A 17862-nucleotide genomic window follows, 5' to 3' on the forward strand; every position below is an offset into this window, starting at 1 on the left:
AATATATTCACAAGAAAATTTTAATTGCAACTGGAAATAACACATGGCACTAAAGGTGCAACGAACAATGCAAGACATCTGCAGCGACGCAAACTAAATCGTCCCCATAAAGGTCCCGCAGCACGGAGGGTTTGGGAGGGGTGCATTCGCCACCAATTTGACACGCTCGGACAGATTTTGTTGCAAATAACCGGCTTGCCGTTCCTTCGTACGACCATCAGTCAAGGAGAAAAACGCGATTGTTTCGGTCTCGCGTGTATGCTGGGATGGAGGGGGGGTGTTAGATCTACAGGCGAAACGCGTTGTGGAATCGTTTGAGTGAAGTCTGGGTATTAAAAACCAGGAGCCTGTGACTGGGTGGAGGCTCAGGTGACAGCGCCGAGCCCTCACCACTGATAGCCTGGGTTTGAATTTAGGCAGGCCGCAAGCGATTTTAACGGGTGCCTTTGGTACAGTGAAGTCTATGGTCTCAGCCCATTGACCAATCACGGCACAAGTCCAATATAGCGTCAAATTTTGTTCCACACTCAATTTGGCTACATTCAAGCGGCGTCACATTACGCTCCCGTGCAGAGAAAGTGTTACCCCCTCTTCTGTGTGCAACAGTGGTCACTTCAGGGAATCTCAGAGGTTGCTGTGGTATCCACATCTGTCGACCGTTCTGCAACAAGGGTGGCACTGCTTTTAAACATCCAAATGGATGCTTCGTGTCTCGTGACGCGAAACCCAAAAGCAGCAATGGGGATAAAAATTTGGGAAAGCTTTGAAACAAAAGCGGTGCGAACGTGAACGGGGCCGACTTGGATGGCACGCTCACAACACTCAGGTGATACTCCTCCACGCCCAACGAGTGACACGACGAGACAGACGTGGTAACAGAGAAGCATCGATTAACGGATAAATAAAATAGGCAATCTACAACTTCTCAGGTGAAACTAAAAAACACAGTAAGTAATGATTCGACGATAAGTTCGTATGTGCAGCAACAGCTTTAAGGGCGGTCGACGCTGCCGTTCACTGCAGTAGATAACGCGAGGAAAAACGGGGAACAGACTCGGAACAACGGAGCGGGCGACGAGAACCACGGGCGACACCCGAGTAGAGGCCGTGTCAACGAGAGATTGCACATGAGAGAAAGACAGCGTGGGAGTAAAAACGGGAGAGTGGTGTTGCTCTTTATCCTTCCTGGCAAAGGATCCGGACAGACACTGCTAAAAAAAAACAATCCAGCAACGGCATGCGTCACAGCGCGAGTCGCGCCAACGATTGGCCGCTTGCGAACTTCGACGGTGCCGTCACTGCGAGTCACGGCCGGCAATGACGGCATTCCGCTAAACCAAGCGGCACAGTTAGCGGTTCCTGAAACCGGCCGGCGAGTCAAACACACCGGAACAGTGCACGACGTGGAGAAGCGAACTTGCGATCTGCATAATCCGGGGAGGGCGTGGCTAACCGCTGAACTCACCCAACACTCAACAGAACCCCCCAAGATGGACAGTACAACGCATTTGGCTAATCGGCATGAGCGCGAGGCTGCGATCGTGGCACAAACATTCACTGTTAAGTAAACTGCTCCGAAGACGCGGCTGCAACAAGCGCAAGTGCGCAGAAGGAATTTGTAATGCTCAGCAGCAGCAGGCAGCACCCACAAGAATCTGCCTTCCGCATCGCCCTTGGCAACAGAGGATCTCGGCGGCGACTGGACCGCGGATGAGAATTAACAATCGGCAACGCGTCGGTGCTTAACACGACGACGGCAAAGCGCTGCTCCGCCGGTCGGTCGCAACGGTACCACCAGTCGGTAAGCTTCACTGGACGGGTGGCTGTGGTGGGACAGGGTGGAGAAGGGTCAAGTATGGGGGGGGGGGGTTTCTTAGCGAGGGAAGCGAGAGAGATGGCGGGGGAGGAGAGTTTAGAACTAAAAGGCACCGCCAGCAAAGGCGTTGCCAAATCCTGAAAGTGGCCAACCCAACCGAGTAACTAGATAGACCATCTTAAAGCTGTCAAGAATATCACAGGACAATTTACCAAGCATCACACATCGTAAACCGATACAGGATCCTTAAACCATACCGATAGCCATGTAACTAGACAATTTAGCAAGCGTTACACGACGTAAACGAATCATTATTTCTTCATACCTCACTGGAATCGCTCCTATATGTGTGTATCTGCATCACATCCTCGGCCCACAAAAATTCGCTGAATGTCGCTCGTCACCTTCACATTTTTCCCACTTGGTGGCGACAAAATCGCAAATTTGACGACAGAACCAAGACGGAGGCTTCTCAAACTCATACCGGCCAAGCAAACCGGTTTAGCCCGTATTCTTGAACAGGGAAATTGAGTTCACAGGTCCATACAGGCGTACAGCCGTTTCGTTACAGGCAAACAAAATATGTTCGTCTATTTGTTTATTTCTCCCTTGTGATGGGACTTTGTAAGATGAGCATTGAGATTCATAAGGGCACGGAGTGACCAATAAGCTCTGAATTGGTCAGTAACATGGTCGGGCACCGAGAAGGGGTCGACAGGTATGCAAACTCCAACCCCTCGTGCCTCTCCCCAGGGCCCGGTTTGAAGGTCAACTTTTTCAAGGACGCGTAGTAAGACTTCGTTATCACCACTACTTAAGGCTGTAGAGGTGAACACTAACACGGGATTCGGCGAGAAAGGTTTGAAGGATGCGAAAGTTAAATCTACCGCATATGGATCCGTGGTGTCACCTGCTTCTCAGCATCTCCCGCACTGCTTCACAGCAAGTGTGGGTAAGAAGACAGAGGGAGACACGCAGACTCCAAGACGCCTGCCCCTTGTGATAGGCATGCAAAGATTCACCGACCCAGGTGATTCGATGGATGGCGATGCTGCGTACCAATTGGCATGGGTTTTAACAACAAATCCGTGCCTTTTGTTTCGTACTTAAACACCTCGTTGCATTCTCTATTTTTTTCCCAGTCTCCTTTGCAGTTTCACTCGCTGCCATTTGCATAAACGTAAGAGCAGACCATTCGCATGAATTGTAAATAATCCAATCTCGTGCAGACGAGTGGATGCTTGTATAGCGGGCGCAACCATTACGTTTTAATTTATAAATCATTACCCGCCCACGTTAGTACGTGGGTCCACTCCAACAGCCGCTCTTCCAACCCTCGCCGGTTTTTCGCCCGTCAGTAAAAGCGCAAAAATGCACAGAAGAAAAATAACAGCAGCACACGTTTGGCGAGACGCGCCACCACTCTCCCACGCGCTGCTGCCACGAGATTCAATTAGCGACACTGTCAGGAGCGGCCTTTATTTGGAGAGGGGAGTGGAGTCTGAGCTATAGCGGAGCAGGTACCGTCATGAGGTTTTTTTTGTTTCACCCAAGGCGGAGAAGCGAAGGACGGGAGGATGCGAGATCCTCATTCACATCCTCTTTCTCCACCCCACCCCCCCGCCCGGTATCTGCAGAACGAGGGCCACCCAGCCACCTCCCCCCACCCCCTCTCCTCCGTCTGCCCGTGTCGCCCCGTGTCCTCACTTCTTCACGCACTTTTGCCACGCCAGGCCCCCGCAGGCCGCCGACACGATGAAGTAGATGATGACCTGGGCGAAGAGGATAAAAAATCCAGCGTCAAGAGGGGGTCACAGCATCAAAACTCAGCTCGGCAACCCGTCTAGGAACAACAACAGTTCATACGCGAGTAAAAACAAAAACACGGGAGTCGTTAAGAAGCGTGGGAGGTGCATGCTTGCAATTACGCCAAGGTGCAGGTCGCGAAGACAGATGGGTTAGGGAACGCACGCGAGTTAAAAATTTCGTATTGACTGTGAAGAAGAAAAAAAGGGCGCTTGGGGCAAGATGCATCGCTGGCAGGAGTGTCGGCCGGTGGCCGAGATGCAGGGGTAGCTCAAGGAGGGAACGTACCCTCAAGGACATCCACCTCGGGACTGAAGAGATCAACTCACGAGAAGGAACTACTGGACATCCGTGAGAAAGAGCTTCACAGCTCATCGGATTCCTCCAGTACAAAAAAGACACCGAACTAGATGGATCGTTCACACTGCAGGACCAATGGCTTGTGAAGGCCTTCATCCAGCAGTGGATGGATCGTGGTCGCTGCTGGTGCTGTTAATGATGCCGATGTTGACAATGTAAACCTCAAATGAGCCTTAAGACGTCTGTCAGAAGAATGCCGCTTGGCGTGCGTTGGCCACTTCCTCGTTCTTGCACGCGGAATGAAACTGGCAAGACCCATAAAGACGCGTCGCCAGCAGGGACGATGGCTGGCACGAGGAAGCTGAAGAATTATTTTTAAACAACACCTAATACGACGACATCAACACGAGCGGTGTCACGCGGCCGGCGTCGCTACTCACAATGGCCACAATGGCCAGCAAGAGCGTCAGCTTGAGGTTCTTCATGCACATGGCACGCGCGAGGTTCCGGCTGGAGCGTTTGAACGTCACCGACTGAAAACGTGCAGACCGGGAGAGGGGGGGGGGGGGAGACGTTAATAACGTACGGAGCACAGGAAACGGGCTTCTCATTGTTCTCGTCAGCACGATCGTCAGTGACGTGAAAGTCATGCTCGTGTCATCACCGTTGTCATGATTATCGATCGCCATCATCATCAGTAGCGTATGAAAGTCACTAAGTTTTGTAAATAGAGATTGGAGTTGTCATCTTCACCATCATCACACCAGACACAAAATGTATAAGTATTCTAATAATCCACAGCAGCAACATCATCAGAAGTGTCATCATCAACGTCAGTATTACCATTATCAGCAGGACAATCATCACAAGTGTTCTCAGAAAATGTATTAACATCCTAAAATCCATCATCATTAAAACCATCATCAGTATCATTATTGATGCCATCACCACCAACACCACAATCATGATCATGTTCATCAATATCATGATTATCATTACCGCCATCAGACACGTAAAAAACACCTTCCAGGTCACATAAAACCACTGGCGATCATTGGTATCATCAACCTCCGCATTTTCATCGCATCACCTCATCATCATCATATCATCAATACCACGATCCTGTCAAAATCATAACCGTCACGACCACCAGCACATAATATATTATTTAAAACGCAATTCCCAACATCTGAATTTGCAGCCTGTGCTCTGAATAAGCAGGATGGTGACGTGCAAGAATGCCGCGGGTTACAAAAGAGCGATCGAGGCTCCGCACTGCACGCCGTGTCGCGTGCGGAATGTTTACACTGCGAGTGCGTAGAGACTTTGTAAGCGATGCGGAAGCCACTGCCTGCTTGCACGGATATGTATTTGTTTTGTAGATTCGGGAAAAGATAGTGGACAAAAAAATCCCTGCTCTACAGTTGACACACTCACGAATGGATGACCAGGCATAACAGCTCACAGAGGAGATACGAGGTGCATCACAGATTAACAGATGCTCATGGACATAACAGCAGCTCCGAAGTTCAGACATAGCAGAGGCACGCTCACAGAGATCACATATGTTCACAGACATCACAGCTCACAGATGTTCAAACATATCACATACAGCTTAGATATCGCAAATGCTCAGTCACACTCACGGATATCACACAAGACAACAAATGCCATTCTCCACTAAAGCCGCGGTGACGTCAACACAGCTCGTGACAAGCCAAGTCTGATTTAAATGCCACGTTATGTGTCCAAGGCTTGCCCACAGGTGGTCACGGGGCAGACCCAGGCGGTATGGACTAAATGTCTTAGATTACTGGTGGATGCACATAAACTATTTTTATTTTATCAGGTAAGGCCCACTTAGCTATATAGCTCTTTTACATAGCTGACATGGTCACAAATGATAGTTCAAAGAAGCGGCTTATCACGTGCAAATTTATAACAGCCAAATACTCTCAAAGCACGTTTCTTAATGCGGAAGGAAAAACCGGAGGACCCGAAGAAAAATCCACGCGACCACGGGGAGAAAGACACGCAAACCACAAATATACTCGGCATTGGGGTCAACATGAAAGCCACGACCTCCCGAGGGAGTTAACAACTCGCCACCTTTAACGTCTTACGACAGTGTCTAAGGCTTGCCCACAGGGCAGACCGAGGCGGTATGGACTAAATGGCTGAGATGATGCACATAACGCGCGTTTCCCACCGTGCCACTGGTGGCTGTGGTTTGGCTGCCCAGCGATCTCACAAGAAGCTCGAAGCACAGCTGTGCAGACCGAGTTACAGGGGGTCTGTCGCTCCGTCCGTCGCGCAACGACGCCGCGGGGATCGGGACTCCCCTGTGGACTCACCGAATCCACGAGGTTCTCCGTTTTGTCAATCAGCAGCTCCAGCTTCTCGCCCCGATCAGCGATCAGGTCTGGAGAAAGAATGTAAAAGAAGAGAAAAAATAAACCACGTGGCTCGGGGGAGAGTCACTGCACGCGACACGGCACTCGCGTCAAAACACCAGAGGTCAGACGCTCCGAGCCGGCACCGCTCAGGCCAGGAGCTGAAATCCTGATTTAAAGCCGATCTTGATTAAAGCAGGTGTAAGTGTTATCGGCCTAGTTAACAATTATTGCAGAAAAAAATGACGTTGAAGTTGAGTTTTCCACTTAGTGTGGATAAATATGGTCGTTTACGACAGCTGTTAAATACGTTTCTTAGTTGTGCAATATTCCTTATCGATGCTTTTGTTTTGTTGTTGTTGCTGTGCTCACGCAGCACCACGGATCTTCCGTGTTAAATAGCCCGGCAACTGGATAAACGGGACCATCCATGCAACGTAAAAATGTTTAACTCAAAACTCAATAAATGCAAATTCAACCTCCGATGACTTAAAACTTTCAATGGAATACATATTTTTATCCGTCATTACATTCTATGAGCCCAGCAACAGGAGCTTGATTCCTCGTTCACGGCTAACATCAGTGGCAAGTGACATCTGAACCAGTCGTGGACACCCCCCCCACCGCATCCGCCAACCTACACTACAAGCGTGGCGAATTATGGCCAAACAACACCCACAACCGGACATGGCAATGGGGAGGCCTTAATCCGGCAGTGAACCAACAGAGATCTGCACGTTGACAACGTTTGTAACATTGCAGAACCGAAACCGGGAAGTACTGCGACTGGGAAGTGAACGCAAGCGGTGCCACTCACCGATATTCTTCACCATGATACCCTTGAGCTCGTCCACCTGCCCTTGCACCTGTGACAGTCGCTCCGTGCTCTTCTCCTCCGAGAAGTGGCGCTGCGGAGGGACGGGGTGGGGAGGGGGGTGTGGTACGTAAGAGCTGGAACTACAATGGGAAACGCCGCGAGAGACGGTGAGAACAACGGGGGGCGAGACGGAGGCAACAGACGGCGAGACAGTTTGGGTGAAGTGGTTGGGCGTGAGTATTTTGGAGCGAGGAGCTTCAGTTGTGGAGGTTTGGGGGCAAGCGCATTGAGGAGACTAGGGTATGGACTACATCGTGGGCTGGAGTGTCAGAATCAGAATCTTTATCAACCTGAAGGAATCCGATGCGCTACAAAGTTATTTTTCACAGATGTCCAGCAGCGGCGGGTCAAGAACTTACAACAACAAACAATGCAAAACAGCGATCGGAGTGCCAAGTATAGGAAAGGAATTTACTCAAAGTAAATACAAGTCCACATTGCAAGGAGTGTGGAAACCAGGATGGGAAGGCGAGGTCGTTGGGGTGTGGAGGCTTAGGCGAGGAGGCGAGGGTTAATAGATGTTTGTGTGAGGACGTCGAGGGACGCGCCCGCTCACCATCTGTGCCCCGAGCACGGAAGGAGAACTCGCTGTTCATGGAGTAGGGGAGCGCGGTCTGCGCCCGCGACCCGTACGTCGTCTGGAAGCGACGCGTCACCTCGCCCAGGAACGCAAACGCCTTCGAGCGCTCAAAGTCCTGAGGGGGAATGAGGACCGTGTGGATCGGTAACACGGAAACACGACAGGGTCACACGACACGGCAACACAAAACACGTTGGGACGATACGATGCTCCACAGCAACATATGGCGACAAGACGCCACAAAGCAACAAAGCACGGCGGACACGAGCACGACAATACGGCAACGCGACAAAGCAACACGATGTGGCAATTAGAACACGACGCGGCAACGCGTGGCCAAAAGGCAACAAGAACAATCAACACTAACAGGCAACCCAAGGTGGTAAAATAAGGCAACAACATGACATGGCACCGCGAGGCAATGCAAGTCACACGGCAGGAGCAACACAAGGAATCAGAAACCAATGACACAACCAACTGCACATCAACCAGACAATACAAGACACCATGACACCACAAGAACACACGACATCACAGCACAACTCCACAAGGTAGAATAAATAAAACTCAAGGCAACACAATGCCAACAAGGCAGGGCAACAAGGGACAGCAACGCAAAGCAACACGACACTCCGAGACAGAGAAACGCAAGCACAGAAACATGACTTCAGTTCAACATTCACGAGAAAAAACAAACATTGGCTGTGCGAGCACCTACATCGTCCGTGATGCACAGGTACACGATTCTGTCTTGGGAGATGTAGTGGAAGAGATAGCTGAAACACAAAGAGTTAATCTTACAACTGCCGTAGGCGATAAACAGTCATAAACGCAGCTATAAGACTTGTGATGAATTTTGCTGGACCAACTGCAGGAGACCCAAGATGAGACTTGTGCTGCTACCCTGAGTGATGCAGGAACACCAACTATGGCACTTGGGCCCTGTGGCTCCTCGCTTCCCCTTGGCCGATCCTGCCCACCAAGGCCTCAGAGCAAGAAAACCTCGTGGGAGGAGGAGACTGAGGGAGGGGGCAGCCACAACCTCGTGGCTGCATCAGATCGGTCATTACCGTGGAGACTGGGGGAGAGGAAGGGGGCTCTCGCTAGGGAGCTTTGCCCAGAGGGACCCTAGGGGTTGCAGAGGGACTGTGGATGCTGCTATGCGCCGCCATCTCAGTGTATGCTCCCACATCTGCCTCGATGACTTGCCATTCCAGGTCAGGAAACATTAACCGCATTTTTCTTTCCTCATGGGTTAGAAGCTGCAACCCAAATGCACAGACCTCTTATCTTGTCGATACACACCTAGGTTGTGTGTCCTGCACGAGTTTGAATCCAGCAACATCACTGCATTGACCGATTCATTCAAAATATTGGAGCAGTCGCGACAGAGTGATAATGCGTGAATTCCACAATGACGTGCATAATTACAGATTGAAGATTTGTTTGAGCGAGCTCTTGCTCACTCATCAAGCTCACGAATGATTCCGCGATCCCCATTTCTCACCATAACAATTCATACTTTGGTTGAAACGTCTCCATTGCAGACAGACCTTGGCGAGTCGAAACGGTCTCCCCATCTGGTTATAAATAGAATTCAATCACGAACTGCATCCCTGGTCTCCGCGCCTCTCAAAGGAGACACGTGGAGACACCCACCTGCCGTGCGAGTACGTCAGCTTGGCATTCTCGGGCGAGATCTTGGCGAGCACCTGCTCCGCCACCTCCACGAAGTTCCCGCTGAAGTTGGCATGCTTTGCAAGGATGGTGGTGCCTCGCGCCACCACGGAGAAGAGGATGGCCATGGCACCGGCTCCCGTCTAGGCGGCCCGCAACTCTCCCGGCTCCTGCCATCCATGAGAGAGCACGACGTTGGTACCAGCAGCAGGTGGAATCGGGACAGGACACCAACACGATCTGCAATACTCCGATCCCTCCACTGGCACCCAAACCAAATCAATTGAAAGATCACGCCCACCATCTGCCAAGATCCTCTACGGATCCATAAATTCGTTTTTTTTTAATTGCGTAAATGTAAATGTCGTTAAACCCGCCACCACCCAACACAGCCAATTAGTAAGCGTTTTCACATAAAAAGAATGTGACGTTTCGCCAGTAATTACAACTAGCTTCATCAGGCGACTGCCAGATCCTCTACGGACTCGCCTACAAGCACTCTCCCACATTTACCATCTCGTGTGACGCTGCTCGCCTCTACGAAATGTCATACACCTCTTCCCTCAATCTTTTGTAGTGTGTCTTAAGATATGACCACATTTAGACACTCAAAAACATGAGTTCCTCGAACACATACATCACTTACTCTTTGGTTCTTTCGGTAAAGTCACGTATAAAGATAAAATAATAAATTAAATACTCGCATACGACATTTCGATTGCAACACAAGTCCTTACTTACTAAGAACTCCTATCATTTTTCATTGCTGGAGGGGTTGCCCCCCCCCTACCTGAAAATCCTGACTCCGCCATCGCCTGATGAGATCAGGGATATTTCAGGTCCCCATAAAAAAATTGCATTTATTGCCCAATGGGTTTTACCTGTGTCAAATTAAAGCCATAAAAAACTTTCGGGGTGATTGGGTCAGAGGCTCATTAAACACCTCAATTTGTTCAGCTTCTGTAAACTTTCACCGAGTTTGGCAAATGTTTTACAGGAGAGTCCTGCAGTGGGTCGTGACGTATTTGGAGACAAACGCATACAAGGGGATAATGATTAAAGATCAGCAGTTGGATTTACAAACACATTTGCTGTACTGACCTAGCAACCTTGCAGCCTGAGGGATTTAGGCCACACATCTCTTAACTGATCCACCCTTGCTTCCACAGCGCTGGATCATGCACCGCCAATTTGTGTTGTATTAGTGTATCGGTGCAGGTGTAGTGACATCGGGGATTTCACTGTATGGTGCCGGCCCGAAAGGGTCATGACGTTCGATGTTCCTACATCGTGGACAGCACCGTGTGGGTGGCTGTGTGTAATACCAGCCCTAGCGGGGCTTGGCGAGCACTGGGATAGTGCGGGCACCACGCACAGTGTGTGGTGGGGGCTCCCCCGAGGGGGAGAGGGTGAGTGTCAGCCCAGGGGCAGGGTTGCCCCGGGCCGTGCCACTCTGGTTGACCCCGTAGACACGTGATCTGGAATGCCCATACAGGGGGCCCCAGGTGGGGGGGGGGGGGGGACTCGTGGGGGCCACGTGTCCGGAGAGAGAGCTCTTGAGAAGGATGGAGGGGGAACAAGAATGTTCGAGAAGGCGGGCGGGCTGAGGGCGGAGCAGCCCCGACTGGAGAGGGATAGAAGGCGGGTCCCTGAGAGGGACCAGGGTTGCTGCATTCTACAAGCTGGAAGCTCAACATCTACAAGCTGGAAGCTCTACAGCTACAAGCTGGAAGCTCTATGTCTCAAGTTGCAGCTCTCAGTCTTACGAGGCAACCACATGGTCGGAGACCCGAGTGAGGGATCGACCCTTCGTAGCAGTAACTCGCTGTAGTCTGGTAAAGGGGCAGTTACCCCTTTGTGTTATGGTGTTACAAATAAAAGTGTTGCCTCTAAAAGGAACAACGTCTGCGACTCAGTTAGACGCACTACACATGCACTTGCTACAAATATACCAACATGGGGGAAACTGCCGTATTCTGATTCTATCACTTCACCTTATGGCAATTAATTATGCAGGAAAGCTTTATCGATTCTCAATAGAAATTTTTAAGGGTCCTGCATTAGAATATTTAGCCACCACTATAACAATTTCAACTCATAACGTGCATGGTATCCACTCTTAAACAGAGAGAATGCCTCAGAGACACGAAGACTCAAAGGCGAGCGAAAAAAGAAGTCAAGCGATAAGCCAGAGGCAAATTCTGTCCCAAGCTCTGCAGTCCTCTTATATATTAAGGTGTAATCATCCAATGATGAGTTTTGCATGTGGGAGTAATGCGGAGCAGCCAGAGAAAACCCATGCTGGCATGCGAGGGGGCAACTCCACCCATTGCATATAGATAGATGGTGTTGACATTTGCTGTACCGCATTCTGTTGACAATCCAGGTTATGACAGTTTAATGCCCACGGAAAGGGAGTTTCACAACATGTGTGACCCACCAAACCTTACTTCGACGGTGCTAGATTACAGGCATGTGCCACCACCACCTAGCTATATAGTATTGTTTATTGCTGGCCGCTTGATATTTTTGGCCCTGTACTCTGCAATTGTGTTTTAAAACAATACACTATGGGTATAATGTACAGCCCTTGTGTCATTCCAGTGCAGGATGAAGGCACTTCCTTTGTTATGAGGGCTGTTTGACCATATTTCATCACAATGGTCAGCATGGATTGGTGGAGCGGGGTCCTAGGACCAGGTCAGACGCCACTCACCACTGATGTTAGGCTTGGCCGTGAATCAATATGGTTCGCCAGGTTCAAAGCAGTACACCCACTGCAATAACAATACACTATGGGTACATGGCACTTGCTACTGCTTCATTTGTGCCTCGTAGGTAAATAACCCGGCCGGCACGGGTACGAATCCGGCCGAGGGTTGTGGCAGAGGCTGTTTCACTGTTGGCACACGCTACCAAATTCCCGGCTACAGGCAAGCCGGCAACCTGAGTTAAGTGCCGATGAACAAGTTCTTAAAATGTGCGAGGAAATCAAGAGTAGTACCTGGAGAAAACCCCCCAGAGCAGTAACTCGAAGTGTATATTATCGACTTAAAACTTTCGTGACTGCAGGAATTTATATTCTTTCTTTCGGTAAAGTCACGTGGATAGAACATTTTTTTAAACCCACGACGTTTCGATCGCAACACAAGCGGTCGTCATCAGAAAAAGGGGAGGTTAGCCTCCAAAGGCAAAAAACTGTTTATCAAGGTTTAGGGATGGGCATAGTCCAAGTATGTCAGCAGCGTGAGCGGGGGCAGCTAATGTTAATGTAGAAGACAACGGGGGAGAGAGGGGGTTAATACAAAGCCATTCTGTAAACTTTTCTTTGTATATCTCAAGTCTGCTAATCCTTAACCGTAACAGACACAACACAATAACCAGTCACAACAGCTACCACGGTTGGGTTGAAAATGATTAACCCTAACGCAAACTGAAGACGATGCCACTGACCCAATTAACAAATGCAAGAGCAACTCTCTTCGTAGCACTACACATATAATACCCGTGCACATGATCCAAGCAATTTCCATAATCACCACATCAGTCGCCGCTAATCAGTATTCGTACTAATGCGTTAGCGGCATCATGTCACGAATCCAACATAGGCGCTGGGCAGTGACTATCGAATCAAAAGACAACTTTTTTTGATTTAAAACTTTCGTGACTGCAGGGATTCATATTCTTGGTTCTTTCGGTGAAGTCTCGTAGAAGGGAAACAATCAAAATAAAACAATACAATTCTCACGACGTTTCGATTGTAACACAAGCAATCATCAGGTGTGAAAATCACAGCAAGAAAATTAGAAAAACCGCCACTTTTTTCAAATATTCTTGCTGTGGTTTTCACACCTGATGATGATTGCTTGTGTTGCAATCGAAACGTCGTGAGAATGCTATTGTTTCATTTTTATTATTTTATTCTTTTCCTTCTACGTGACTTTACCGAAAGAACCAAGAATACAAAATACAACTGTTAGCCACTCATCATCATCATGCAGGCCGTCCATGTGTAAAGCCACACCGCAGATGTATGCCTCTCTCCACGTGCTCCCCCTACCCTTCTTCACGATCGTGAGCCGGTGTTCAGCTGCCATTAACAGCCAAAGCCACTGGTGGATATTCCACATTCCTATGACTGGCATACATCCATCCAAGAGGCGAACAATTGCCACACCACAAAATCGCACTCATTCCATCAGCCTCGAATTGTTGTGGGCATGTGTTGATAAAGATAGCAATCATGAAATACAGCGATGGGGGTTTGATCACCAGCTGTTGTGTTTCGGTCTATCCATCGCTGGGTGGAAGACCGCACACGCCACCGTCATTTCACGGTCCGGTGCTAAAACTACTGTAAATATAATGTTTTTTTACCAGGTAAGGTCCACTAAGTTACAGCGCTGTTTCTGAAGCGAACCAGCCACAAATGATAGCTCAACGAAGTGGCTTATCGCGTGGAATTTTACAGCAGCCAAATACTCGAAACGCGTGTTGAGGAGTCATAATGTGGAGGGGAAAACCGATGGACTCCCGAGAAAAATCCACGCTACCATGTGGGGGGAGAGAGACACGCAAACTCCAAATACACAGCAGGCGTCTGGGTCGGAATCGAACCCACGACCTCCTGGCGAGGTAGTCAACATCTCCGAGCCACCGTGATGATGCGAGACAAATTCTCAAATATTCAACAGGCTTCGTCAGGGTGGGGATCGAACCCACGACCTCCTGTATACCAGGCGAGGTAGTTAACATCTCAGACGAGGTAGTTAACATCTCCGAGCCACCGTGATGATGATGCGAGACAAATTCTCAAACATTCAACAGGCTTCGTCAGGGTGGGGATGGAACCCACGACCTCCTGTATACCAGGCGAGGTGGTTAACATCTCAGACGAGGTAGTTAACATCTCCGAGCCACCGTGATGATGCGAGACAAATTCTCAAACATTCAACAGGCTTCGTCAGGGTGGGGATGGAACCCACGACCTCCTGTATACCAGGCGAGGTAGTTAACATCTCAGACGAGGTAGTTAACATCTCGCCACCGTGCTGCTCCCATCCGCCTCGCTCCTACACGTGCACGGATTTCACCGCTCCGTCTCTGCGATGGTCGTCCTCTTGGACGAGTCCTTTCCTTTGGCTGCCATTTCGTCAACATACTCTTAGGTTTTGTCGGTAAAGTCACGTAGGTATAAAATTATAGAAATAAAATAAATTAAATTAAAATAATAAATTAGAATTAATCGATTTCTTATTATTTTATTTCTATTATTCTTTACCTACGTGACATTACCGAAAAAACCTAACAGTATGATTCCTTGCAGTCACGCAAGCTTCAACTCTAGAATTTCGTTAACATTCTCGCCCCCATCGCCTATCAACAGCTCGCCACGATGTTTCCTGCCCGAGCGAATGTACTTTCAAGTCAACGCGACGTCTCTAACTTGCGCCTGTCCTCCGCTCGAGATGTAATTCCGAACGTGCAACTCTTCGTGTCTCTCTGTGCACTTCTGAGCTTTTAGTTCTCTTGACTATTACCGTCCGAAATTTAAACAATCCTTCAGCTTAAAACAAGCGTTCGAAATACACGCAGCTGCCTACCAGCGCAGCGAACTTCACACCATTATCATAACGCAACAGCTGCCGGTGTGAAAGAACGTCGTTTAAACACAGCTTAACGTCATTGTAAAACAAAATTACAACAGTTTACAATAATTAAGAAACAGGCCTAAACAGGACCTAGTCTCTTGCCTAGCGCCAAATCGCGGTTCCCTTCCGCCACACCCCGTGGCCAAACAAGGCCGCACCGATGCCTGCCCCGGGGCGTCACCAGGTGGGGGTAGGAGGGGGTGGAGAAGAGGAAATATCTTCACCTGAGGCGTTCAAATCGTGGCTGAAGGCAGAGGCGACGGCCTCGGTGCGAGCTGCGAGGGCGGCTGAGGCTAAAGTGTTGAGTTTAAATTAAATCTGCGCAAGATTTCGCTTCCGCTCCTGGCGCGATGAGACAGCTGATCGGTCATGTGAGTGTCACGAGGTGCGGATTGGGTTCTTGGTGATCACGTGGTACGGTTGCCCCACCCCCTCCACCCCCCCCATGCCACCTCCCCCCTCCACCTCCCCCCCCTCCACCTCCCCCTCCACCTCCCCCCTCCACCTCCCCCCCTCCACCTCCCCCCCCTCCACCTCCCCCCCCTCCACCTCCCCCCCTCCACCTCCCCCCCCTCCACCTCCCCCCCTCCACCTCCCCCCCCCTCCACCTCCCCCCCTCCACCTCCCCCCCTCCACCTCCCCCCTCCACCTCCCTCCCCCTCCACCTCCCCCCCTCCACCTCCCCCCCCCTCCACCTCCCCCCCCTCCACCTCCCCCCCTCCACCTCCCCACCCTCCACCAATTTGAAAACGAATTTCCTGCCTAAAATATTTAAAAAGTTAAAACATAGGATGGACTTTTTATTTATTTTTTACAATGTCTAATAGTGTATTGTATGACATTTCTCTGTTTTTCTTTTTAACATTTTCTTGTTTCATTGTATGTAATGGCAGAGATTAGGGATTTATAAAGTACAACCATAACCACACTCGTATAAACAGAAATCTATTTTATAGCAATATATTGGGGGGGACATTTTGAGCATATTTGAATATTGTGGGGGGGTGTCCCGCCCCCCCCCCCCCCCCCCCACAAAGCACCAGGTACTCATTTGAGGCTGAGTCGACCTCGGGGAGGCCCAGGACCGGCTCAGATACTCGTCACTTGGTGTTGGCCGTGAGCGGGAATCGAACTCGGGTTAGTAGCGCAGCGCACGAACCACCGCTCCCTGCCTACCTGGTCGTGTCCAAAAACACCTGCCCCTCCACCATTCGGCACTAAGCCACCACGGCCCTCGTGCCAGGCTAGGTGCACTTTACGGCCACGTTGTGTGCGAAAGGCTGTCTGGGCAGGAGTTTACGGGACGACTCGACAGGTGCGTTGTCTGTGCTCTCACCTGTGGCTGCGATTCAGCCACTCGGCCGCTCCGTCTCGTTACCCAGGTGTTCACATTTCACGTCTCAATGTAATTGCAATCAATTATACTGGTAGGAACCTCCTGGTAACACCAGCCCACAGGAGATTATTGTGTCCGTCGTGCAGGGAGGGGCTGGGTGGAGAGGGCTGGGTGGGGAGGGTGGGGCTGGTGGGGAGGGGTGGGGCTGGGTGGGGAGGGGCTGGTCACCCCGTGGTGCCCTTATAAAACTCAACGTTTAACCTACTCACGCCGGCTTGTGCCCGCCCTCAGTCGGGCATATTTGCGGAATACACCACGCCGCCGTTGACCCTGGCCACTGACCGAGCAACCCAACGTTCCTACCAGCTCCCTCCGCAGGAATGTGTTTTATATCGCCATGCTTCTCGTGCGCTTTTCAGTTTTCGCTCCATTATCTTCGTCAATGACCATGTTTCTGAACCATGTCATGACGGGTTGGACATACTGATTAATAGTTTAATAGATGCTCTCAAACAACATTTATATACAACCATTTGTTTCACGTGACAAATTCGCCAGAAAGGTGCCTCTGAATGCGCCGGATGGCTAAACATCACGGGCGAAAGGTTGTTGTGTTACCAGTTGTGCGCCATGCTGAGCAGCAGAGGGCAGTGCAATAACAGCAGCGAGAGAAGCGCATTTCCTACTTCCCGCCTCCATTAACCCGTGAAGTATTGACCAGTATGGTGAAGTATGGTCAGATAACGTCCCGTAATTTGAAGAGGCAGTTATCCTGCAATGGACTGACAAATATGATTTCTATGAGTTTCAAATAAGTTGTTTGAATACTGGTAGGAACCACCTGGTTCCACCAGCCCACAGGGGATTATTGTGTCCGTCCGTCCGTCGTGCATCCAAAAATGGGAGGGGTCGGGCTGGGTGGAGAGGGGAGGGGCTGGGTGGAGAGGGTGGGGCGGGTGGGGCTGGGTGGGGGGTGGGGCTGGTCACCCCGTGGTGCCCTTATAAAACTCAACGTTTAACCTACTCACGCCGGCTTGTGCCCACCCTCAGTCGGGCATATTTGCGGAATACACCACGTCGCCGTTGACCCTGGCCATTGACCGAGCAACCCAACGTTCCTACCAGCTCCCTCCGCAGGAATGTGTTCCCATGGCAATAACAATAAGTAAAATTCGAATACAATTTAACTATACAAATTTGTTATTTCTTTAATGGACTCGTTGAATATGTAATATTACATTATAGTTTAGTGGTGCAATGGTTAGCACACTGCATTATGAAACTGCTGATGTGATGTTTAATTCCTGGCCATGGCTAGCACTAGTGGTGAAGTGATATCTGAACTGAACAGGTCCTGGATTCCCATGACAATATGCTGATACACTGGATTTTTGTTTTAAAGACAACAAAAATAGCCGATTTGTTG

General features: G+C 49.9%; 1 protein-coding gene across 1 annotated transcript; it reads right to left on the reverse strand.

Annotated features, from left to right (window-relative positions):
- Positions 1-2: 2 nt before the first annotated feature.
- On the reverse strand, positions 3-15497 carry LOC133349980 (vesicle-associated membrane protein 7-like). Its single transcript, XM_061563896.1, is given in 9 exon segments — positions 3-3588; positions 4363-4455; positions 6277-6344; positions 7133-7223; positions 7749-7769; positions 7771-7887; positions 8491-8548; positions 9432-9619; positions 15325-15497. Coding segments are annotated over 8 exon segments (663 nt in total). The 5' UTR covers positions 9578-9619; positions 15325-15497; the 3' UTR covers positions 3-3519.
- Between the last annotated feature and the right edge of the window lie 2365 nt (positions 15498-17862).

This window comes from Lethenteron reissneri, chromosome 32 (genome assembly GCF_015708825.2).
Source record: "Lethenteron reissneri isolate LAM-NWPU_2019-01 chromosome 32, ASM1570882v1, whole genome shotgun sequence".
Taxonomy (NCBI): Eukaryota; Metazoa; Chordata; class Hyperoartia; order Petromyzontiformes; family Petromyzontidae; genus Lethenteron; species Lethenteron reissneri.